This window comes from Rutilus rutilus (assembly GCF_951802725.1).
Source record: "Rutilus rutilus genome assembly, chromosome: 17".
NCBI classification, from domain to species: domain Eukaryota; kingdom Metazoa; phylum Chordata; class Actinopteri; order Cypriniformes; family Leuciscidae; genus Rutilus; species Rutilus rutilus.
The window spans coordinates 7,147,436-7,174,052 of record NC_140230.1 but is presented as its reverse complement, the minus strand read 5'-3'; the positions used below and the strand labels follow the sequence as shown (position 1 = coordinate 7,174,052).

General features: G+C 37.7%; 1 protein-coding gene across 2 annotated transcripts in view; it reads left to right on the top strand.

Annotated features, from left to right (window-relative positions):
• The window catches only part of adamtsl4 (ADAMTS-like 4), a 66,226-nt gene extending 39,839 nt beyond the window's left edge, over positions 1-26,387 (top strand). For both annotated transcript variants that reach the window (XM_084385172.1, XM_084385171.1), the window contains exons 6-17: positions 5,969-6,108; positions 6,930-7,134; positions 12,307-12,494; positions 14,062-14,188; positions 16,539-16,808; positions 19,837-19,966; positions 20,750-20,954; positions 22,384-22,557; positions 22,684-22,863; positions 24,081-24,260; positions 24,349-24,493; positions 25,569-26,387. In XM_084385172.1, the coding sequence (XP_084241298.1) occupies positions 5,969-6,108; positions 6,930-7,134; positions 12,307-12,494; positions 14,062-14,188; positions 16,539-16,808; positions 19,837-19,966; positions 20,750-20,954; positions 22,384-22,557; positions 22,684-22,863; positions 24,081-24,260; positions 24,349-24,493; positions 25,569-25,699 (2,075 nt within the window). In that variant the 3' untranslated portion in view covers positions 25,700-26,387. The remainder of the gene's footprint in view (positions 1-5,968; positions 6,109-6,929; positions 7,135-12,306; positions 12,495-14,061; positions 14,189-16,538; positions 16,809-19,836; positions 19,967-20,749; positions 20,955-22,383; positions 22,558-22,683; positions 22,864-24,080; positions 24,261-24,348; positions 24,494-25,568) is intronic.
• The last annotated feature ends 230 nt before the right edge of the window (positions 26,388-26,617 follow it).

The following is a 26,617-nucleotide window of genomic DNA, read 5'->3' as shown; positions in this document are numbered from 1 at the left end:
TTCGTTTTCCTTGCGTTGTTCCAAATCCCTCACTGTCTTATTCGTCCGCTGCCAAAATCTCTCCACCCAGCTCAGAGATTATTAGAGCTGGATGTGTTGAATAAACGGAGTTTACTGAGAAGTGAGAACTGTGTGGTAGGGGACAGGGGGTGGGGACAAGGAGAGAAAACTGTAAACAAGGTTTTAGGGGAGTTGAGAAGGACAGCCATTTGACTGGCCAGAGAGAGAGAGAGAGCGATGGCAGAGATGGAGATGGCGAAACAGCTGTGTTAGTGAGAGAGACATGTGGGCTATGATCAGAATAACATACTAACACGCTCTTAGTGGTTCAATTCTCTGCGACCACACTTACACCTGAAGGTCCTCCTACACTCACTACTTTTTACAGCACATAGTTTATATACTATACACATTATATGCAAATGTCTGTATGCATGCAATAACATAAAACATGTGCAGTAGATGCTTGCCAGGAATATAGTGCACTTTTGTGTCCCATTAGTTTTCTTTTTCTGTATTTGGAGGCACAGATCCCTTGTTGGATTAACATATTATGAAAAACAGCTTGTTTTAAGCACAGCAAATAATGTGTTAGTGCTTTACTCTTCTTTAGTGTGCCGAAGTGTGCTTCTTTTTCACAAGTGAATACTACTGTTTGAAAAGTTTGCAAATGTCAATGGGTTCAATTAGTGCTTTGTCAGTTTTCTGTTAGTAAGCTAGTATTTCATTCTGAACTGCACTGGAGTCTGTCATCCATCTGAAATCTAGCACACAACCTTTAATAGCTGCGTACCGCAAGAAGTCTGTGTAGGATGAGGAGTGTGTGTTTTTGATCAAATCGCCTTTGATCAGTAAATCTGGGCTCGTCTTTGCATAACCTCTGCCCACTCTGTCGGCTTTTACATCCAAAATGTCTGAAAATGTGTCTCTTTTGGTTTTTCAGTAAGGATTAGGCCAGGTTTCATTGTATAACACACACCACCGACTCTTTCTTAGCCAATCACAACACATTCTTAAATTTACCTTTATTTAAGCAAAAACAAGCTCGCAAAATATTAGAAAGACATTTTACATGAATATGCCCAAACACAGTTAACATACTCTTACTGTCTGTGCAGTTGTTGGTAAAATATCTGTATTTACAACAATAAATACTTGTACAGAGATTTATACAATCTCAGAATTGATACAGTACAAATTGTCATACTTTAAGTGAAAAGTAAATAAATTGTTAAATGTTTATTAGGACTTCTGAGCATTGCACTTCTTAGTTTTACATCTATAATTCATTCACAACCACAACATTGTGTAACACTCCATTCTACTCATAATGCTCCGACCGGAAGCAAAGTTTCAGGCATGGGAGACGGGTGCGCTAACAATGCCACTGAAGACCACAGACTCTACCGTACCTCTTGAGGCCAGGGAAGTGAGGTTTACTCGCACAGCTCTTACTAGCTGGCCTCCATTACACTCACCTCCCTAAACCTCACTCCCATCCGGGTCACGGCACCAACGTAACCCCTTCGGTTCTACTTACACTGCTCCGAGCAGTATTCAAACTAGCGTTTCTGACATGGGAAGCGGGTACGCTAACAAGGACGCTGAAGGCCACTGCCTCTAGCGTCAGTGCGTCTCTTGAGGCCAGGGGAGTGAGGTTTACTCGCACACCTCTTACTAGCTGGCCTCCGTTACAATTGCACAATACGTTTTTTTCTTCAATTTCAATGTAGCATTTTATTGTTTTGGTAACACTATGGGCCCTATTTTAACGATCTAAGCGCATGGTCTAAAGTGCACGGCGCAAGTGCACTTAGGGCATGTCTGAATACACTTTTGCTAGTTAAACGACGGGAAAGATGGTCGGCGCTCCCGGCGCATGGTCTAAAAGGGTTGTCCCTATTCTCTTAATGAGTAATGGGTGTGTTTTGGGCGTAACGTGCAATAAACCAATCAGAGTCTCATCTCCCATTCCCCTTAAAAGCCAGTTGCATCGTGGCATGGGGGATTCGCTATTTACATGACGGAATTTGCAAGCAGAATAACTGAACGCTTCTCTATTGAGGAAACAGATCTGCTTGTGCGCGAGGTTAAAGCGCAAGCAGAACATCTATGGGACAAAGTGTACGCGCGATGTGGACCCGCCTATAGGCGCATATTACTAACACGCTCTTTAAATAACAAAAATTTTCAGTTCAAAGTTTCAGCCTCAAAATAGCAACAATCCGCCTGAACACATCTCGTTTTCAGACCAGCAGCCCATGGGCGAACAAAAGGGGAGCAAACGCATTTGCATTGCACCGCATTGCGCCGGGTGTATGATAGGGCCCTTTATTTCGATAGTCCACTTTAGACATTCTATTAACTATAGGTAATTTTGCAACTACGTCAACTACCAGTAATAGAATATTAGTAGACTCTCTGCCTAATATCTGCTAACTCTTTATTTTGATGCTCCACAACAGACATTCTAGAAAATGTCAACAGACATTTTTCTACTTTTTCAACAGACATTTCTGACTATCAGTAACTTCGCAAGTACAATTAAATGTATTCTACTAACCTGAACCCTACCCTACTCTAAGTGAAGTGAAGGCCAAGCATGGCAACCCATACTCAGAATTTGTCCTCTGCATTTAAGTTAGTGCACACACATTAGGAGCAGTGAGTAGTGAACACACACACGCACACTACAAGCCGTGGACACACAGACCCAGAGCAGCTATTAACTGCGGCGCCCGGGGAGTGATTGGGGGATTAGGTGCATTGCTCAATGGCACCTCAGTCGTTTTCTGCTGTTGTTGAGAATCAAACCTGTTACCTTTGGGTTACAAGTCCGACTCTGTAACCATTAGGCCACGAGGTGTGACATGTAGTTGCAAATGAATCAGAGTTAGTTGACATAAAGTTACTGGACTATTGAAATAAAGTGTAACCATTGTTTTATCATTTCAAACTGAACAAATTGGTAACCTGCAAAGCCATTTCTACCTGATTTAACCCAATACAATTAATTTTGTTTGCATAAATGAATGTATTTAGGTTGATTCTGTGATGTTAAATAATATTTTTGACTTGAATAAAGCTTGTTAATTTAGATGTTACTATTTTTTTCAGTGTGAGTGAGGCTTAAATGTCCCGTTTTCAGGGTCACTGTGTCTCGCGCACACGCTCTTCTTCTGGCATTCCATTTCTTTCTTTTGGTCTTTCTGTATATCCCTCTTTCCCTGAACAGATTCCTCTCTCATCCTGTGCTGTTCTTTCTTTCTCTTGTCTTCCTGTCTCGTGCACTGGTTCTCTCTCTGAGTTTGTTTAGAGACAGAGATAGTGGGGAAGTATATTTAGTCTGAATAGACTCCACTGTCTGCACACCAGAGAGAGAGAGAGAGAGAGAAAGAGAGCGACAGAGCAAGAAAAAGAGTGCGATGAAGATAAATCTTCTACACTTTAGCTTTTGCTCCTCTTTAAAATTTACCTTTTTGTCCACTTTTTATAGCTTTTTTTTTTTTTACTTTTATTTCTTGTGCATTTTTCTCTCTGTCTGTCTCTGTTTCTCTCTCTCTCCCATTGTCTCCACCATAATCTCTCAAAGATAACTGTGACGGAATGGGAAAAGACGGGCTTGGAATCTCTCGCTCTTTTGTCAGTGTCAGCTGATTCAGATAGACAGACAGACAGCGAGAGTCTCACGTAACCCGACCTTTGACTATCAGCATAAAGTCTGGTCCACATTCCAGTCTTTTATGGATAAGAACCTCCCACTTAGACTAATCTGACAGACATGTAAAGGAACCAACCACAGTTTGTTTTGTGTTTACGTGCTGTTTAGGGGCGGGGTTATCTGAAATCAGATCATGGCAAAATAATAGACCGGCATAAATGTATTTCAATAATGTCACATCTTTATGAGCAGAAAATGTGTAACGACCAAAAATAACTACCTCAGAGAAAATGTCGTGAAATATATGATTCTGCTTGTGAAGATCTAGTTTACTTGCATGCAAAACGCTTTCGTAGATTTGGAGCCAGATTTACTAAACAAGGCAAATTAGCGTGAGAGTGGGAGAGAAGCTGTAATATTTCCTCTGGAGACACTTATTCGAGATGTTATTACAAACAGAAAGACATAGATAAATTTCATGTTGGAGTGGGATTTGAGCGACTTCGTTTTACCAGTGAGTGTGAGCGGTACATGAGTGGAGCGTTCGCTTGGCCAGTTAGCGACTGATTCATAAAAGTGCAGATGGAAAGTTCTGCAGGTGATCTATTGACAATGGGCAATAGTGACGCTATGTCAGGGCTACGCAGCGTCTCGTTCCCTTCTCAGGGAACAATGGTTACAGTCGTAACCTGAGACGTCCCCTTTCGAGGGAACGAGACGCTGCTTTGCCCTTACATGGCATCACTACTTCCAATGCAGCGTGAGTTCCCTTGATAGGGAGCAATGGTTATAGTCATAACCTGAGACGTTTTTTAATGCCAAAAGGGCAAGCTGTAAATCTGGCCCTTGATGTAACTTACTAAACTTTGTCAAGTCTATAGTTATTCAGTGAATCAACTCCAGCCAAGTAAACACAACTTTGTTATAGGAAAAGTCTGTGTTAATACGGAGGAATTTTCCATATGCATTTTTCACAGGTGTTTTCCCCTATATTTTGAATGACACATTGAATTGTATTGTGTTTTAGGTTGAACGTTGCGATATTCAGATCAGATCAATGACCTTTAAGGATGGACTGATAAGCTTGTGCCTGTTTTGTTCAGCTGATGCTGAAGTTGCAGTTTCTAACTATGCTTGCATGTACTGGCGTTTTACTTGGTGGTTACTGGTCCAAATCAATGGAGCTAAAGTCTGTATGATATTCACAGGGTTCCCACAGTCACAAAGCCAGGAGGTATCAGGACATGTTATAATTGTGATAAACAGATAAAATCCTTAATTGGCAAGTTTCAAGTGTGTGTTATATTTGTGTTAGTAAACACCAGTAATAATGACTGTTTCCTGTGTTTGTGATGGAGGTTTTGATCATGGCATTGATTGGCTGTAATTAATAGTTCAGGACTGCGTTGTGTTTGTGAAAGAGAGAGACTGAAGCATCTTGCATCCGCACCCAGGGGATTTAGCTAGGTTCATAAAGAGGACGGAGCAGTTTTCAGAAAGAGTTTCATTCATGAGGGCAGAAGGATCCATGATGATTAAGCATTTATGAAAGTAGCCATATTGTACTTTATCATGGAACTGTTTATTAACTGTTTACGTCCATCAGCGTTATTATTATATCATTTATATGATTATAGTCGGTTATTCATATTCTGAGATAGCTGGTATGTGCTTTTCTCGCTTTTTTATTTATATATTTCTGTTTAGTTCAGTTTTACTTTTAGTTAGGACTTCAACATATGCAACATTTCTAATTTCTGGTGAAGTTTCTTAATCAAATATTTGTTTTTGTTTTATTTCAGCTTTATTTCAGTTAAAGAATTAACCATTTTTAATAGTTTTAGTTAACAATAACAACACTGACGTTCACTCATGTGACCCATAAACTCACCAAATGACCATTTTTCACTGTATCTCTGACCCTTAATATTAGGAATGGTGTACTGTGCCTTTAATACCTCTGTTTGAAGATGACGTTTATTATAATTATCAAACCTGTTTGCAAATGAAGTGAGCAAAGCTGGTAAATACTGTGTTTCTAAAAAAAAGTATAACACTATATGTTATACATATGTAAGCTTGTGGTTGTGACATCAATGGCTGAATGGCTTATTTTTGCAGCTTATGTTCAATAAATGGTTTGTTTGGGCTTGGGAGCTGTGAGTTATTAATGTCATAAACATCATCGTCTTATACAAAGACTGACACCTAATAAAGTACAATAGCTGTGTGAAGAATAAGGAAAAACTGCTATAACGTAATAAATCTAATGTGAAGTAACGTTTTTGTCTGTGTTTTCCTCTGTAGTGGGTCTCGAGCAGCAGTGCGAGTTGACCTGTCGGCCGGTCGGGTACCGCTTCTACGTGCGGCAGGCGGAGAGGGTACGAGATGGAACGCCGTGCGCAAACAACACACCCAATGATGTGTGTGTGGGAGGACGCTGTCTGGTGAGAAAACATGCACAAAAATGATAGTAACATCATCACCGGTCAGAGATCAGTCTCCTCAGAGATTCAATTCAAAGTCTAAATCTGCCAAATCTTGGAATTGTGAGATATGTAGATCTAACCTTGTGAAAAAGAATTACATTTTAGCATAGTTTTAAAAAGAAATAGTATACTTAAAAAAAAAAATTGAGAGTGCTTTTTCTGACCCACTTAAGTACATCTTTATATGTTATATCAATTTATTTTGAAATATGGTTAACATGTACTGCTGAATACACTGACAAGCATTTATGATAAACTAAAATACAGTTTGTCATTTCTATTGAAACTTATATTTCATGTATTTAAACATATTTGTAATTACACATTTATAATGGTGAAGTTGTAATTTAGTACATTCAAAATATATTAACTTTAAATACAACAGTTAAAACTATAATCAAGTACGTGTGCCTTATTATGTTAGTCAGCACATTAAAGAATATTAAAACAATGATTTAAAATGTACTTCAAAGTAAACTTTCTCATTTTAAATGATTAACATACTCATAGTACTCTCTTCAAATACACTTAATTTGCCTTTTATTTCATTAAAATAATGAAATGATCTGTAATTAATAATAATATTTTAACTTTAAATATTACAATAAATATTTTAATATTTTAATATAATAAGATTTGTAAGATTTGAAGGACAATACAAGTGCACATTCAGTACAATTAAGTGCACTTCTTTTTCGCAAGGATAGAATCTGATGTTGTCTGATCTTGTCATTCATATCTTACGTTATTATTAATGAAAAGCCTCTTTCCTCTGTCAGAGTGAGGGCTGTGACGGTGTGTTGGGCTCAGGCTTGGTTCGGGATCGCTGTGGTGTGTGTGGCGGTGGAGACGGCACCTGTGAGAGAATCACAGGAAGTTTCCTGAACACAAGCTTTCCTCTGGGTTACCACAAAATCCTGGACATCCCTCCCGGAGCCACAGCTATCAACATCACAGAGAGACGTGCCAGTCCAAACTATCTGGGTACGAACTATCTACTGTAACTCTGTGTGTGTGGGTCAAGTTTGGACCAAATATCCGCTCTAAGGATAGTAAAACCTAAAATCAGCTAAACTGTGGGAAACAGACCCTGAAAAATCCCCATGAGGAAGTTGCTTATATAATGTCTTAAAGGGTTACTTTTATGCTTTTTGTATATTTTCAGCTTTCTTTCGTGTGTAATGTTGCTGTTTGAGTATGAAGCTCTCCAAAGGGTGATTTTCTCTATATCAGTGTCACTGTTTCTGAACTCCCTGAAACGCCTCCATTGTAGTCTTGAGTTTACTTCTGGGAACGAACACGTCACAATATTCCTCATTTAAGGCATACAAAAAAATTGGGCCGGGCCTGGTTGAGTTGAGTTAGTAGTGTGTAAAACTTGTGGTTATGATAAGGGGCGGGACATATTCCAAACATGCTCTGAGTGGTTGACCAATCACAACACACTGGTCCAACCGACCAATCACATTGCCCTGTTTGGAAGGAGGGGCTTCATAGAGACAGGAACTAAACAGAGTGTTACTGGCAGACTGGGAAGAGAGGTGCTGCAACAATGTCAAATATGTGACAAATAATAGTTTGAACATTCAAGCCTATCCTAAAACCTATTCTAGTAGAGCCCAAAAACGAAATCAAGTCTTTGTAAATGGGCATAATAGGTCCCCTTTGATGAAACATAAATGTTAAACTACATAAAGCATTGTGTGAGGGTTCAGGTTTATGGGTCAGAAAATGTCATTAGCTCCTTAAAAAATGGAAAGTCCCTAGTACCATAATAGAAATACAAGCGTGTGTGTGTGTGTGTGTGTGTGTGTGTGTGTGTGTGTGTGTGGTCATTTATATTCTGTTTGTCTTTCCTTATGGTGACCGAATGACCCTACAATAATAAAACCTGAAAAACTTTCATTGTGAGAACCTACGTAGTGGAAAACAGCTTCATAAAGGAAATAACTTGTTATGAAATGTTATGAAATATTCCCCTACAAAGAAAAATGCAGGAACTGATTTTAAAGAGTTTGGACTGATTTGATTTGAATTTCAGAATCCATTCTGAGTAGAGCTAAACCAAACGCATGTGTCATGAGTTGTAGTTACTGCATTTTGCATTTGCAGGGTGGAATAGTTCACCCAGAATGCTTTTCTTACCTAAAAATAATCTTAATTCAAACAGAAACAAGATTCTTTTTTTTACCCCATTTAATTGGCAGATCATTTTGCATGTTTTATCTAGATTGTTTGTTTTTTTCCCAAAAGACAAGACATAATATCTTCAGCCATTTTACTACTTTAATAAATGCATCTTGATTTAAGATTTTTTATATATATTTGGACTGGAAACAAGACAAAAATACTAAGTAAGAAAAGCATTTTTTGCAGTATGATGGGAGTTCGTCCTGACATAAAACATCACATTCATGAGCGTGTGCATGTGTGTGTGACTGTGAATGCATGTGCTTGCTTACACATAACATGTCAGTGTATGTTTCCACCTGCTGGTGTGAGATTAGTGTGAATTGGTCTTTGTTCCTTGGTTTAGTGACCCAAGCTAAGCTCAGACCTCCAGCCAAACGTTCGGCTTCTAAACAACAGATCATTAGCAGAGAGATACAGCTGCAGTTGATCACTTTAGAGATCTAGACTAGAGCGTGTAAGTCTAAATTCAGTGTCTGTAGATGATAATGTCCCATTGTTTCAGCACGTGGTGCGTTTTGGGGCAGAAATGAGTCATTGTCCTGAGAGAGATGCTGATATGCTGTTCATCTTAATATTAGCCTGGACATGACTCAGGAATGCCTGGATTCATAGATTATGTGTTTTGTTTAAATGTGCGGGATCTCTCTGGGATGTGTTGGGTAATACAGGCATGTTTTCTTTAAAGAATATGACCCTGAGTCACAGTCATGGACATGTCTGTGTTTGTTTGGCTTCTGTGATTGTGCCCTGAAGGCAGACTTCTGTAGTAGACAAAACACTGCAGGGTTACGTGAGAAATCATCTTTTTTCTCTCTCGCTGACATCCTTTTTTTGGCTTTTGCTTTTCTTTCTCCTGTGTCTGTCTGTGATTCCGTCTGCCCCAGTTTTATTGTTGAGAGGTTGCTCTTTCAGAGCTCAGGAGGTGTTAACTATCACTGTTATTATTGTTTAGATTTCCTCTAACACTGTGTATTAAAGTTCAGTGTGTGGGTTGTCCTATAGTGTTTGTGATCCAGACATGTGTTCACTGCAGAGACTTGTTTAGGTGTCAGTAGTTTTGTCAGACTACTTTCGTTCTGAGTGTTTGTCTGGTTTAATTATCAGTATTTTAACCAGTGAGACTACTTTAAGTTTCACTATTTGTCTAGTTTTGGTGTCAGTAGTTTAATGAAACTAGTTTAAGCATCAGTATTGGACTGGTTTAGGGGCTGTAGTCTGGTTTAATTTTCAGTATAAGTAGTGAAAATAGTTTATTAAGTATCAGTACAGTATTGGTCTAGTTTAGGTGTCAGTTTTGAGTAGCCATAGTTTAAGTATCAGCATTTGTCTAGTTTAGCTCTCTCTAGTTTAATTATCCTAGTTTAAGTATCAATATTGGTCTAGTTTAGGTGTCAATAGTTTTGGTAGTCATAACGCTTTAGTTATCAGTGCTAGTCTGGTATAATTATTAGTATTTTAACTAGTGTTACTAGTTTTAGGATCAGTATTGATCAAGTTTAGAGTGGTTTGAGTAGTCATACTAGTCTAAATATCACTATTGGTCTAGTTTAGGTGTCAGTAGTTTTGGTAGTCATAATGCTTTAATTATCAGTATTTTAACTAGTGGTACTAGTTTAAGGATCAGTATTGGTCAAGTTCAGAGTGGTTGTTTGAGTAGTCATACTACATTAAGTATCAGTATTTGTCTAGTTTAGGTGTCAGTATTTTTTGTCTTACTACTTTAGTTGTTAGTGTTTGTCTGGTTAGTATTTTAAGAAGTGGTTTGGGTAGTCATACTTGTTTAAGTATCTGTATCAGTCTTGTTCAGGTGTCAATAGGAGTCAATTGTTGACACACAGTTCATAGTGTATCATGGATAGCACAGCTCTGATTATTTGGTCTTGAAAGATTTTGATGAATAATGAGGAGTTTATGTGATTGCCACCGTCAGTGTCTTGGCAATATTGTGCACATTTTGAGACTTTGAGATCGACGCAATACTCTCAAAGCAATGTGAGGAGAAACACTTAAGACATGAAAGATAACTCATTATTAGATATATGTCTATGGGTGCCATACACATTTGCTTAGTAATTTTAGTTTTCTGATATCTGTGCTACATCGTCTCCTTTTCATTCCTCTGTCTTTGACACTTTTGCTATGATCTTCTCATGGAGGAGAATTCCTAGATGCATGTGATGTGTGATTATGGAAGGAAACCCATAAAACGATCATCACAAGCAGAACTGAGATCTGTAATTACAGACCGCTAAAAACAGACTTCCACACCCTTCACAAACAAATAATGACTGTCAGATGAATCTTTAAAAAAAACTTCCAAGAACATGTACAAAAACAAAAATTGAAAAGAAAATAAAGAAAATGAAGCAGCACTCAAAAACAATAGCTCATTGGTCTAACTTAATACAATTATGACACCTATTTCCACACAGTTGAACTAATTTATGTGAAGTTAAACTAGGTAAACTAGGTTGAGTAAAATTCATCCTAAGTGAATGAGATCACACCAATTTCATTTGACGTATTCTGTGAATGTTTCGCGAACATAAATCACTCTTGTTGATTCAACCAGTGCTGTTGCTGTTCAGACTGGTGCCCTTGTGTAGCCTGGAAATCCAGACTCAAATCTGAAAGATTAATGGTCTGGCATCGACTAATGAAAATCGGCCAGCTCGAGGGGCGGCACCAAGCATGCATTGGATAACACTACGACCAATCACAACAATATAGCCCCATACGCTTAGCTACCAGCGGAGCTAACTGATAGATTAGATTCTTGCCGTATCCGGTCGGCAAAACAGCAAAAACGTCCTTCTTGCAAAGGAAGGATTCGAGCGGCGTCTTCTGTTCCTATTTTAGATAAAAAGCCAAGTCTAACTCGTTCATTGTAGCGGCCAAACAACTGGTGTTCATCCATAGCCATCTTGCAATGTTTACTAATGACTTCGACATCACAGCGCTGTCGTCATCTGCCCTCCTATATCAGATAACCCGATGTGATTGGTGCAGCTCGGATACAAGGGCATATTTAATGAGCATCATTACTCGACGCCAGAGTAACTCGCTGAGCAAATTCTGGATTTCCAGGGTAGCCCTTGTGCAGAGTTGCACAAGTTTTCTGTTTTTAAGAAAATGGAAAGACTTTAATGTTTAGTTATTTTGAACATTTAAAAGAGTTTGTAGAACATGAAATAATATATATATTTTTTTACCATTGTGGTGAAGAGGTGAGGTTAGGTTGTGAGTAGCTGTCGTGCACACGTACATGTTCATGATTGTTTAATAGAGAGCGGTAGAACTGATGACCACAAGACTGTGTGAATGATCGGTTAGATTTTAAACTAGTTTATTTTATTTATTTCTATAAAAACTAAAAGTCAAAGCAACACTTGTTCATATGCTAAGTGTGACTTTTGTAACATGCAAGTTATTATCAAGTAAAACTTTTCTCATCACTGGCATTAGCACAGTTACAGCTCACCTAGAACAATATAGCTTTATGCAAAATGCAAAAAGCAAAATGGTAACCTTACAAATCGAAATAACATCAACTCTTTTAAATTTCAAATATAACTGAAACATCAAACTTTAACAGGTCTTTCACTTTACACAACACATTAAACAGCACTTAATTTCAACATTTACTCTCCTGATCTATCCCTATGCAGAGCCTGCTGGGAACTGGAAATCCACTGTCCAGTTTCAGTCAATGCAACACAAATGATGCATGTAGTCCCAACACAAATGGTTTAAGTTAACTTAACATTTGACAAATTTTATTTCATTTAACGTAATAAAATTTAGTGCAAATGAAAAGATTTGTGTTGTTTCAGCTTATTTTATTTAAATAAACTGAGCGAACAGCTAGAATAATTTGCGTGTGATTGCGAGTACCTCATATATCATTACTGCATGTGTAAATGTGTGACCACAGCTTGTGTCCTGCTGTGTTTGTGTGTGCAGCCCTGCGCAGTGGAACAGGTCAGTCTGTGGTGAACGGACGCTGGGCGGTCGACCCGCCGGGAGAGTATCAGACAGGGGGAACCACCTTCCTCTACAGCCGACCCAAAGCTGGGCCACACGAGCAGGGAGAGGAGAGAGGAGAGACCCTCACAGCGCCTGGACCCACGACTGCCCAGCTGCAGCTATACGTAATGCACACACATGTGTTCATGTAGTATATTACAGTAATGTGGAAAGAGGTAGACAGGTCTGACTGGAGTGTGACGGAGCACAAACTCGAATCTGGGAGGTTTTGCTGCAGGAGTGGATGGAAGGAATGAGCTGTCGCTCTGTTAATACGTGCCTATTGTGTTTATTAATGATGATATTAAATGAGCATAACACTTCTGAACTCATGTTAGGAGCTGGACTCAAAGGGCTCAGGAAACAGGATTTTTCTTGCTCTAAGGGTTGTTATAATTACAACTAGCCACTAAAAAATATATTTGCTATCAAACACAAGCCTTCATTTAGATTGAAAGTAGAACCAAAAATGAAAATGCTGTCATCATTTACTCCCTCTCATGTCGAGTTTTGTTTCTTCTTCATCACAGAGTCCCAGGAGAATCGTTATGTCATATAGATTCTCTGCATATTAGACTGGCATACAAAAGAAAGTATTTTAAAATGATAAAAAATACACACAATATCAGTATTTAAGTACTGATACTAGTTTAAGTACCAGTATTGATCTAGTTTCAGTGTCAGTAGTTTGGATAGTCATAAGAGTTTAGGTATCTGTAGTTGTCTAGATTGGGTATCACTAGTTTAATGATACTAGTTTAAGAATCAGTATTGGAGTATAATAGTTGTCTGTAGTTTTGGTAGTCATACTGTAGTTATCATTGCTTGACTAGTTTAATTATCAGTATTTAAGAAGTGATACAGGTTTAAGTATCGGTATTTGTCTAGTTTGGGTGTCAGTAGTTAGGTAGTCTAAATCTATGGGTGGTTAAGTTATTAGTGTTTGGTTATGGTTAGTTATAAATATCAGTATTGAATTAGTTTATGTATTACTAGTTTAATGATACTAGTTTAAGTATCAAAATTGGTCTGGTTTAGGTGTCAGTAATTTTGGTAGTCATACTATATCAGTGTTTGTCTAATACAAATACATTTATTTTATGCTAAGTATACTGGTATATGTGTCAGTATTGGTCTGGTTTAGGTATGAGTAGTTTAATAATACTAGTTCAAGTATAAGTATTAGTCTGGTTTAGGTTTCAGTAGTTTTGGTCCCAGACAGTAACATAGCGTCGGCCCAGATCTGGTATGCGTGGAAATGGAATCCACATGTACCAGATGTGGCCCGGATCTGGGCCGACACCATGTTGCTGTCTGGGGTAGCACACTACTTTAATTATCAGTATTTTAAGTAGTGATACTAGTTTAAGTATCAGTATTGGTTTAGTTTAGGTGTCAGTAAGAGTCTCTTGTTGACTTACAGTGACAGCGTATCATGAATAGCACAGCTCTGATCATTTGGTCTTGGAAGAATGTAATGAATAATAGTTCATATTCGTATGCTTTAGCTTTAAGTTCATTTAGATGTTCAGAGAAAGAGCGTCCACATAGTTCTGAGTGTGTAGGAGTGTGTTCGAGTGTGTTTTCATCAGTGATATACTGCCGATACTAACTGGAATGCGGTCATGGAGTGAGACGTTACCATATGCTGGAGTTTATTAACCTGTTTTTACTTTCTCTCTCTCGCTGTAGATTATTTTCCACAGGCAGAATCCAGGCATAGACTATGAATATTACATCCCGGTGGAGAAACAGAGGGACGGAGAGAGAGAAGTACACAGAGAGAGGGAGCGAGGACGGGCAGCACTCCGAGAAATCAGTGAGTTTTCCTACAGTCTTCTTGTCACACAGAGTCTCTCTCTCTCTCTCTCTCTCTCTCCATCTCAGTTTCTATTTTTCTCTCCTGATGATCTGCTATGTCACTCTAAATTTATAGTGTTTATATGTCTGTGCCACACAGATATATTTCACTTGAGTAGTCTTCTCTTATTTCTCTCATCACTTATTGGCCACCGTTGAAACCTTTTAAGGTCATTATAGGAGAATGGGCCTATGATTGTGTGTGTGTAACATCAGGTGATGTTAAACAGAGTTTTTATGAGAATGGGGTCACTGTGAGAGTGTGTGACATGAACCAAAAAGCATGAATCAGGCTTTAGTTCTGTGCCAACACTCTGCTAAAATCTATTTTGGCAACTTGGGAACAGACTAGACCATTTAAATCAGCTTAAACCAGCTAATACCAGCACACCACAGGCTGGTTTAAGCTGGTCTTTTCAGCTGGGAATTAAAACCTGGTGAGCTGCCTTGCTGTCTACTCCCTATACAGGCAGTTACCTTCTGAGACGGCTTCCTGACTGGTTTAACTCTACCCATAATTTGAGCAGTCTGGCGTTGCATGCTGCTAAGCTAACTACAGAATATTCTAAAGGATGATCACACATGCAGCAACTTGCAGCAAGACTTTTAATAAGAGTTTGATGATATCTGATAACAAGAGAAACAGCAACTGTTGCAAAGCAAATTAACAGGTGTAAAGCAAATACTGTTCTTAAAGGAGCTGTATGTAAGAAATGTATTTCAATTAATCATAAAATGGCCCTGATATGTCACTAGACATTAAGAAATCATGTTCATTTCAAATACTTATATCACTGACAACAGTAGTCCGGCCAGGATATTGTCATTTAAAAAGTGAAGTTGCAGCCCTCAATTGATGTTGATGTTGTCATCTTGTGTTTTGGCCTGATGCCCCACCCTCCACCTACCAATCACGAAGTCAGTAGTGTTTCGGCATCCGGGTTGCCAGCTCTGCTCTAGTTACCACAGCTACGTAGCAGCCTACGTTCCTGCTGGATCCTGCAGCCTATCTGGCAACCTCGAGTCAGGGGGGAGGGGGAGGGGATACACCGCTCTACAGTAATTTGAAAGTGATTGCAGTACCAGTTTTGGCCACAATCTTACATATGGCTCCTTTAACTACCTTTTCAAATCTGCACAGATGCCTTTTCAAATACTTGTTCAGTTAGTTGCAACTTTCCCTTGTGCAAAAGAAGTGTGCTTAATTGTATTGAATGTGCAGTTTACTTCAAATCCTAAAAAAGTATATTTTTAAAAATGCTACTTGCAGATAATATTAATGAAGTAAAAAATAAAATTAAGTGTTCAAAAACATTACAGTCAGTCACACTTTGGGCACTATTTTAACGATCTAAGCGCATGGTCTAAAGTGCACGGGGCAAGTGCACTGAGGGCGTGTCTGAATACACTTTTGGTAGTTTAACAGCGAGAAAAATGGTCGCCGCTCCCGGCGCATGGTCTAAAAGGGTTGTTCCTATTCTCTTAATGAGTAATGGGTTTGTTTTGGGCGTAACATGAAATAAACCAATCAGAGTCTCATCTCCCATTCCCTTTAAAAGACAGTTGCGCTCGCGTCGTGGCGGATTCGATATTTATATGGCGGAATTTGCAAGCGGAAAGACTGAACGCTTCTCTAGTGAGGAAACAGATCTGCTCGTGCGCGATGTTAAAGTGCAAGCAGACCATCTACGGGACAAGCCGGATTCCACCAGATCTTTATGTACACAATAGTAATATTTTACATTGTAATCCTTTAATTGTAAATATTTGGCATGTTTGTGTGCTGCTGCGCGTCCCTGTGTGTTTAATAAGCAGAGTGTACGTGTGTTGTGAACCCGCCTATAGGCGCACATTACTAATGCGCCCTTTAAATAACAAAACAAATACTGCGCCATTGACTTTAGACCAGGTTTCAGTTGGTCAGTGGCTCAGTCTATTTCAGTTCCCTCAAAATAGCAACACGCCAACAATGCGCCAGAACACACCTCGTTTTCAGACCAGCAGCCCATGGGCGAACAGATGGGCGCAAATGCATTTGCTATTTCTACAACGTGGTGCAGGACATGATAATGATAACTGCGTCGGGCTAAAACCAGCAAACATCACTTGCGTCGCGCCTGGTGCCGCATTGCACCATATATAATATTGTTTATTATTTCCTTAATAAGTACTCTTTTTAAAAGCAAGCATAAGTGTACTTCTTTTTCACAAGGGTTTTACTGTTGCATTTCAGCCAATCTTATTTGTTTAATGTTTAGCTCTAGGTAGGCAGCACACTAGGACTCATCATGCTTATCCCTGTGTTTCAGGTTCTGTCTCAGTGGCAGTCGAGAACCCTGTTGCTCCTCCTCCTGTTTTGTCTTCTGCCTCCTCGCCTCCATTTTCCTTCCCTTCCTCCTCATCTTCCTCATCTTCCTCTGCATCTGATCGATGGCCACCAGAGAGGCCCCGCCCACAGGGCGTAGGACCCAATCGTAACGCTCGGATCCCTCCAAGAACGGACCTCCCACTGGACAATCAGCCTGCATTCATGTGGCAAAGAGGCGCGCTGACAGAATGCACTGCTACCTGCGGCAAAGGTCAGAGGTCACCATAGCTATGTATATGAGTTGTAATCAAGGGGTCAATGTTTGGCCGGTATCCATTTTCTGGTAGATGCCATAATTACCCCTTTATGCAATGAAAAGACATTTTTCTCAATGGACGACCATTCAAAAGTAACTATTCAGACTAAATAAATGCAGCATATGACTTAGGGCTGGGCGATAAAACGATAACTATAGTCCAGTCATTTTAAGCCAAAATGGGGGTCAACCTTGAACAAATTGCAACAGAAGCAAACTCAACTGATTTTGTATCCTCAATATGTCCTGAGTAAGGAAAAAAAAAGTCCTGAAGAATCCCATTAGGGGAAAGTTTCGAAAAAGACCCAAATTCATACGCCTATTCATTATTTTTCTTACGTGAATAGGGTAAAAATGTTAACCTTTAGATATCATCATGAAAATTACTGAGTTGATTACTTACATCAAGACAAACAAAAAATGTATTACAAGTTTTTTTTAATTGTTTGTTAACATGGACAAACGGTGCATAATCTAATTACGTATGTGCTAATTTGCATAAATACCACAACAGATCTAAACATTGGGTATAGCCAAATGTCTTGTTGAATCTTGTTGACACAGAACAGTAAAATACTTAATGTTAAGGTCTGAATGGAACCCATTTAGGCTACCCATGAGCATTAATACATAGAGGCAGGAAGAAGTACTTTAGAAACCAGCCTTTATTAATTTTTTTATAAAAAATTTTTGGGGCTGGGTCCGTGGGACTGTTTCTGGGGGACGAGTCTGAGGGAAGAACAGGAGACAATGGTAAGGAGAATGCAGAAGACAAAAGGTAAGTAAAATAAAAAGTGAATCCCCAGAAACAGTCCCACGGACCCAGCCCCAAACCCCATCTCTGCAATAATAATTAATAAAGGCTGGTTTCTAAAGTACTTCTTCCTGCCTCTATGTATTAATGCTATGAGTTCCATTCAGACCTTAACATTAAGTATTTTACTGTTCTGTGTCAACAAGATTCAACAAGACATTTTCACCTGGCTATACCCAATGTTTAGATCTGTTGTGGTATTTATGCAAATTAGCGTATACGTAATTAGATTATGCACCGTTTGTCCATGTTAACAAACAATAAAAAAAAAAACTTGTAATACATTTTTTGTTTGTCTTGATGTAAGTAATCAACTCAGTCATTTTCATGGTGATATCTAAAGGTTAAATTTTTTACCCTATTCACGTAAGAAAAAGAATGAATAGGCGTATGAATAGGCTATATTTGGGTCTTTTTCGAAACTTTCCCCTAATGGGATTCTTCAGGACTTTTTTTTTCCTTACTCAGGACATATCGAGGATACAAAATCAGTTGAGTTTGCTTCTGTTGCAATTTGTTCAACCTTTTTTCATAAAATGACTGGACTACTATTGCGATATCATTTTCCTCGATAAAATTATAACAGAAGTTCGATAAGTGTTCAATATAATGTTTATGCGTTATGCAAATTATGCTGCACATGTCTGTTGCAGACACACTGGTGCCAATGACTGATAAGCGCTGCTATTTCTGGTGCCTATGAGAAACATTAAACAGCAAACTGGCCAAAAGCGGAACGAGAAGCTGCTCGTCTGAACCACGCACTACACATTTATCAGCTCGGCTCAAAACACAGCAGCACAGCGAGAGCTTAGAGCGGAGGTGTTTACTTGTTGACCGTCTTGATCACGTGACCACTAAAAATCGTGGTGAGATTCAGTGAAATGCTTCCGAGTTTGGTGCAGAGCTCTCCCATACAAAACACAAATCAAACGCTTACTGAAACCATGGCGTTGTGGCAGAATCGAATTTTATTAAATTATTAATGTAGATTTGTGCAAGGAGTAATGGAATCCAATTACAGTATTTTTTGTTTTTCTGCATTTATATTATACTAAATGTCTTTAAGCAAAAAAAAAAAACTATGGTTTATTTTTTACCATGGTAGTGAAGTGCAATGCATGGTTGTACCTGTGGTAAATTTTCAATGTTACGTTTAAAAAAAAAAATAATAATAATAATAATTTTTTATGAATATACATTTACATCTATATCCCAACTCAAGCTAAAAAAAAAAAAAAAGTACATTTTCAGCATCATTACTCCAGTCTTCAGTGTCACATGATGTCGCTATTTCTTCTTCTTATCAATGTTTAAAACAGTTGTGCTGCTTCATATTTTTTGATGAATAGACCATTCAAACCAACAGCATTTATTTTAAATGGAAATCTTTTTTAACATTATAAAGGTATTTACTGTCACTTTTAATCAATTTAATGCATCATGTAAAAAAAAAGCATTAATTTATAAAAAAAAAATACAATTTTACTGACCCCACATTTTTTAACAGTAGTGTTTGCATATGCCTATATTTTCCCCATCTGCTACAAGCAGTTCTGCTATTGAGGGATGAGTCACATGACATTTACATGAATCTCCTCTTACGACTTTGCACCGGTTGACACCACACACTATTGCTTTTGAGTGGCTCTTCTATAACCTGTGATCCAGAGTGGACGCGGTGGATTAATGTTGTGTTTATTTGTAATAGGCGAGCTGGAAACACTCAGAGAACATGAACCCACTGCCATACTGACATATGAAGAAAGCCAAGCATTGTGGAACAGAACGTACATGTGCCAAACTGTTAGGGAGTTTCTCTGTAGGGCTGTGAGTGTGTTCGAGGGGGTTTCTCAGCTCGCTTGCCACTGTTTTTTATTAAGCTGATTTACCCAGTGTTAGTTTGCTCTCTGCTGCCTCCTTCTGGTATGTTTAAAGAGCTATTGGCGAAACATCACTCACTATTACTATTCCACAGATTTAGTGATTTTAAACAAAAAAAGAACCAAATCAATATCTAGAGGTCAGAAGATCACAGAGATTTGAGGGTGTAAACAACCACCCAGAACACCTTGCCATCAAATTTGACTCCACTCACCACTAAAAAATGCTGTGTTATGTGTGTATGTTTGTTTTTTGATGTGCGTGTATGTGTTTGTGTATATTCAGGCTCTCAGCACAGAGAGATCGTGTGTGTGAATAGACACACAGAACAGGAAGTCCATGAGAGGAGGTGCGACTCTGCAACCAAACCCGTGGCAGAGGAGGAACCCTGTAATGTTCATCCTTGTCCACCATTGTGAGTAACTGTGCATGTACAGTGCATACAATACTGTTAAAAAATGTGGGTTCAGTAAGAAATTAAATTTTTAATGAGCAAGGATGCATTAGATTGATTAAAGTGATGGTAAAGACATTTATAATGTTACAAAATATTTCTATTTTGAACTTTCTATTAATCTATTCAACTCCCTATAAGAGCAGGGAGCGCAGTGCTAAATCCCCCTAGGGTAAACAGAACAGAACCAACATAAATGTATTGCAGATATCATTAATGTTCTTAATGACTGTAATTTAATGTGACTACATGAATCAAGATCAATGCCAGTCTGATGACCTACTTCTACTGACTAGCCAATAAAAGTGCAACATGAATACTTACCCTGAGCTCCATTTGCAAGATTGGCATGCCAAGTTGGCCTCTTTTCCCAAGCCATGACCGCGTCCATATTCTCCTCTTTTGCTCACTTTTTAGCGCACATAAAAAACACAATTGCCAAAGGTCGATTCATCTTGCTCTACTTGTTCACCACTAGCATATACTGATGATGTTTTATTCTTCTATACTAACTTGGTCGTAGCCTACGATTCAATAGGTGTCATTATTGTACAGTCTAGAGAAGACCCAACTTGTAGACCCAAGTTTATTAGATCCATATTGTAGTGTTATTTTGCACTGATCTTATGATTGCTGAAATTGCACAGACTGTGGCAGGCATTACATTAAATTAATATAGATTGACATTGTTGTTTTGGGTTAATATGTATATCTCAGTTAACTTGTGTTTGTGTGTGTGTGTAGCTGGGATACAGGCGTGTGGTCGGAGTGCAGTGTTTCCTGCGGTCGGGGTGTGCAGCAGCGTCACATACAGTGCAGGCAGAGTTTTGGGAACCGTTCAACGATGGTTCACCCTCAGCGCTGCTCCAGTCTCTCGCGCCCCAATGCCACTCAGCCCTGCCACCCGCGCGTGTGCTCCCACTGGGAGATCAGCACCAACTGGAGCACGGTAAGACACGTGTGTGCGTCAGGTGGACTTTTTTATATCATTTTCTTTTAGTATTATTCAGTATATTTTGTAAATATTATGTGTAGTAAAATGTTTTTGTATATTTTGAGCACCTGTGTTTTTTCTGTTCTTGTTGCATCTTTAAAGGGGACCTATTATGCAAAATTCTCTTTTATAAGTTTGAACACAGATGTGTGTAAACAACAAGCCTATAATGGTAAAAATCCACCTACTCCTTTTTTAGAATCCCCATAAATCATAATCCGTGTCTCCGGATTATTAAATCGAGCAGTTCCAGATTTCCTCCTACTCTTATGTAAGCCCCGCCCATGACTGGTGACGATCAGCCTTATTAGCATAGATCCCGCCCTGAGTGACCTCGCCATTACTGTTTCCTCACTGTAGCAGCTGGAGATATGCAACGTCTGCGCCAAAAAAACATTACAAATGTTCTGTTATTGGATGTACCAACGAACATAAGAGTATCCATAGACTCCCAGCATCTGAGCCACTAAGGACACCGTGGTTGAATTTCATTTATGAAGGAAATGTGCCGAAGAAAGTCGTTAAAGTGTTATATATCCTTTTATGCTGGACTGCTTTACAAATAAGGGTCAGTTCAACGCTGGATTTGCACAAAATTTGTTTCTGAAAGATTTTTAGATTAACATTATGGTACATGCTAGTCAATGAGTTGAATCAACTTAACTCCACAACAACTATATACATTTAATCACTAATCATTCAGAAACGTCCCGTTGCATTCTAAAGGTTGTAACTTGAGTATCTCCATCATTGTCCAACTCCGGTTCTAACATGTAAAGCTGCTTGACACTCTCCAGTTTTGTTGTTGCCGGAGTATCTGAAGCAGGAGCTGTAAAGACTCCGCCCTCTTCTGGAAAGGAGCAGCAGCTCATTTGCATTTAAAGGGACACACACAAAAATGGCTTGTTTTTGCTCAAACTCAAATAGGGGCAAATTTGACAAATTATAGGCTAATAAATGATGTGACTCTTCACATACACATACTAGAGACTAATATTACATCTTACAAAGGGGCATATAATAGGTCCCCTTAAATTCCTTTCCTTTATTTTTGGTCGCTGCATCTTGCGCTGTTTCTTGTCCCGCCACAAGCATTGCATTTTTAAGATGCTGCGTCAAGTTGAAAATAATCTTTTAAATTTGTGTCTTGTGAATTGAGACCCCTGTATTGTTCCATATTGCTTTCTGTCTAGCTGTTTTTATAGGCAAAAATGTGTCTTGTGCTAATAAGACATGTTCTGTCTACAGTAGGTGTTCAGGCAACCAACTGACTAGTTGATTTGAAAAATCTGTTGTTTTGCTCTAGTCTTCTGTGTTTATCTCCAGAGACACATAGACGTGTTTGAGCTGTCTGCATGTCTGATGATGCATCTTTTTCCCACAGTGTTCAGTGGATTGTGGAGTGGGAAAGAGAACCAGGAGTGTACGCTGTGTCAGTAACCATGGTAGCACTATGAGTGACAGGGAGTGCAATGACAGGCTCCGCCCACAGCGCACCGAGGACTGTCACATGGGTCCTTGTGTCACTAATTGGTACTTCACGGATTGGACAAACACTGTGAGTATTGACCAGTGAGACTCATGCTTGCACTTGATTTGCAAAAAAGGTCATTTTGTAAATGTATATATTCATATAGAGATATTTAATCAAATGGGTTATTGTTTCTCTCTCTTTCTCTCTCAGTGTTCTGCGACGTGCGGGCCGGGTGTCCAGCGGAGAGAGGTGGTGTGTTTGACCGGTGGAGGCAGGAGAGAAGGAGACGGTGGAGTGGAATGTGTGGCAGAGAAACCGGCTGATATGAAGGCCTGTAACGGGGGTCCCTGTACACCCACACACCTGTGGTACACTGGACCCTGGGGACAGGTGAGGCCCGTGTGTCTACTGCAAAAATCTATCAGTTATGTTCCAATGTCAAGGTCTATGTAAGAATAGAATAGGAATATATTAGAATAGAAGGAATAAGTGGAATAATAGAATAGAATAAAATAGAAATATGAATAAAAGAACAACATCAAAGAAAATTAAATAAATAATATGAATACAATGAAATAGAACAAAATATAATAGATCAATGTAAAATAGAAGAACAATGAATAGAACAGAATAAATCTGCATAGAATAAAGTTAAAAACAATGTGGAATGGAATTACTGACTTGTACAGAAAAATTAGAAGGCAATTAGAATAAAGTTAAAATATTTCAATTCAGAAATAGAATAGAATGTAGAATAGAACAACATCAAAGAAAATCCAATACAATTTAATTGAACAAAATAAAATATTATAGAATAGAATAACAATAAAGTTAAAATAATTCAATTAGATCATTTTAAAAAAAAAAGAATATAATAATGTAGAACAGAATGACATCAAAGAAACCTAATAAAAGGAAATGGAACAAAATAAAATAAAATAGAATGGAATATTCATTAGATGGAGAGTTCATCAGAGCAGAATAAAGCTGCATAGAATAAAGATGGATAGAATAGAACAAAGTTAAATGTTGAACAGAACTAGCCAATAAGACTAGTTAAAATAATTATAATTAGAACATTCTAAAATAGAATAAAATAATGTAGAATAAAATAACACCAAAGAAACTTAATCAAATTAAATGGAACAAAATAAAACATTATAGAACCATGAAGAATAGAACAGAATTAAATTGCATGGAATAAAGTTGTAAAAATAGAATAAATGTAGAACAATGAAGAATACAATAACAGAAAACAATTCAATTAGAATAAAGTTCAAATAAATCAATTAGAACATTCTAAAAATGTAAAAAAATAATGTAGAATGACATCAAAGAAACCTCATTAAATTACAAATTAAAAACTAAAATAGAATAAAACCATGTAGAATAGAATAAAGTTGCATAGAATAAAGATGAAAGGAGTAGAACAAAGTTAAATGTAGAACTGTAGAATAGAACAACATTAAACAGAATAGAATAGAATAGAATAGAATAGAATAGAATAGAATAGAATAGAATAGAATAGAATAGAATAGAATAGAATAGAATAGAATAGAATAGAACAGTGAACTGACTTTGAGTGTGTGTTCACTCTCTGTCAACAGTGTAACGCAGTGTGTGGGAACGGCACCCAGCGCAGGGACATCATCTGTGTGAGGAAGACAGGAAGTGACTTCACCGTGAGCGGCACCAGTGAGTGCTCCCACCTGGAGAAACCGTTCCCAGTGCAGTCGTGTGAACTGGAGCCCTGCAAACCACAGTGGTTCACCACCGAATGGAGCACGGTGAGGATGACATCATCTGTCAATCAATCTGTCCTTCAGGGTCTTCCCTTATTCTGCTGTTATTAAGTGTTCCTCTGTCCCGGTGTAGTGCTCTCGCTCCTGTGGCGAAGGGGTGCAGACGCGGGAGGTCCGGTGTCTCACAGCAGACAAACAGTACAGTGCAGCCTGCCAGCTCGACACCAAACCTGCGCATGAGCAGTCCTGTAACACCATTCCCTGCAGTCCCTTTGAAGGTGTGTGTCAGTGTGTTCATGTATCGTGCCAGGATTTTCAAACTGGGGTCCGGGAAAAGTTAAATAAGTAAATAATAAATGTATACATTAGACAAAAAAAGTATTATTGTAAATAAATAAACATTTGTTTAAAAATAATATGTTGATACATTTGATTAAAATTAAATTAAATTAAATTAATAAATAACATTTGATTTAAATAAAAAATAAATAGGTACATAAATAAAAACATTTGATTAAAATAAATAAATAATATATAATAATTCAAATAAATACAATTTGATTAAAATTATACATTTAATAAACCTAAATAAATAAATAAATAAAACTTGATTTAAATAAAAAGATAGTGTAAAAATGTTAAAGAAAATTAAATTAAATAAATAAATTTGATTAAAATGAAAACAATTATAAACTATTTAAAAATATATAATAAATTAACACATTAGATAAAAATAAATATATAAAAATAAATTAATAAAAATTTGTTTATAAATAGATAAAAACATTTGATTAAAATACATTAATACACTTTGATTTAAAAAATATAATAAAGTAATAAAAATAATAATTAAATAAATAAACATTTGATTTAAATAAAAAATAAATAACTACAGTACATAAAAACATTTGATTACAATAAATAAATAAAATTATTCAAATAAATACAATTTGATTAAATTTCATAATACTACATAATTAAATAAAAATGTATTTAAATAAAAATATAGTGTAAAAATGTAAAATAATGATAATAATATTAAACTAAGTGACTAAATAAAAACATTTGATTAAAATAATTGTATTTAAAAAAATGAATCAAATATATCTATCTTGCAAAATACAGTATATTAAAACGCAATGATGTAATGTAGTAGAAACTAAATATTTTAAACATTTATAATATAAATTTGTCACAGTATTAATTGGATCTTTTTCTTTCTTTGCCTTTAAATTTTAGGAAGGGGGTCCCTCGTATGAGGATGATCATATTTGGGGGTCCATGGCATCTAACAGATTGAAAAGCCCTGGTTTAGATTATAATCCCTCTCTCTTCCTATCTCTCTCTTTGTAGATGAGAACTGTAAAGACAGACGACATAACTGTGTAATGGTGGTCCAGGCTCGACTCTGCGTCTACTCCTATTACAAGACCGCCTGCTGTGCGTCCTGTACCCAGAGTGCTCAGCGGGCCAAGAGACATTAACCCTAGACAAGTCACAGAGATTCACTACGAGCCAACCAGAGCCAAAACTCAGCCAATCAGTGATCGCATTATAGTTCTATCACCGGAGACAGCCAATCAGAGGCCAGACACGTTCAAATGGAATTCCACCTTGAACTGAGCTGAGATCAGGATCCCTTTAAAGTGAAAGTTTTAAAATGTTACCACATATGGGCTCAAATGATTGACAGTAGCTCTTTCCCTGTTGTTGAAGAGTCGGCGGCAGTGCTAAGACACTATACTGTCAAATACTTATCCATTCCTTAAACAAGTGCACTGATGTCACAAGTCCTCGTTATGGACATATATATGAAGATATTGTTAAGTGAGAACAATTCTATAAGTTGCTTTTGTGCTTTTGTCACACATGAAGTGTTTCATGGCTGTTTCTTTTAATTGCAAGTCAATCAGAATATCTGGAATCAGAATCACTAGTGTTTGAACTATTCCGTCTCATTTAGCCGCTTTATGAGGCGACAGAGTTGTGTGGCCAAACTGTGACAAAACACAGATAAAACATCAGTTACACACGTAATGTGCATCCTTCACTCCTCATTGAGGTTTTTGTAAGAAAGTGAAAAGGAGAGACAGAATGCATCCATTTGTTTTCATGCACATGATTGCATACCTGTAATTATTGCAATAGATTATTATACAAGCATCAATTCTCCCCTCTGGCTTTGTGTCAGTTCCCTAAATTGTAAGATAGCCGAACAGAATTGATTGCAGTGTGAACAGAAATCTACTATGAATCATTTCTGGGATATCAATAGAAGATGAGCGCTATTTGATTTAGTCTTCATTCTTTAGGTCAGTTTTGTCTGAATGTATATCAGTCGTTCAGTGTTCCATGTTTTAGTGATTTTTTTGTTTGTTTTTTTTGTGACATGTTTTAGTTTT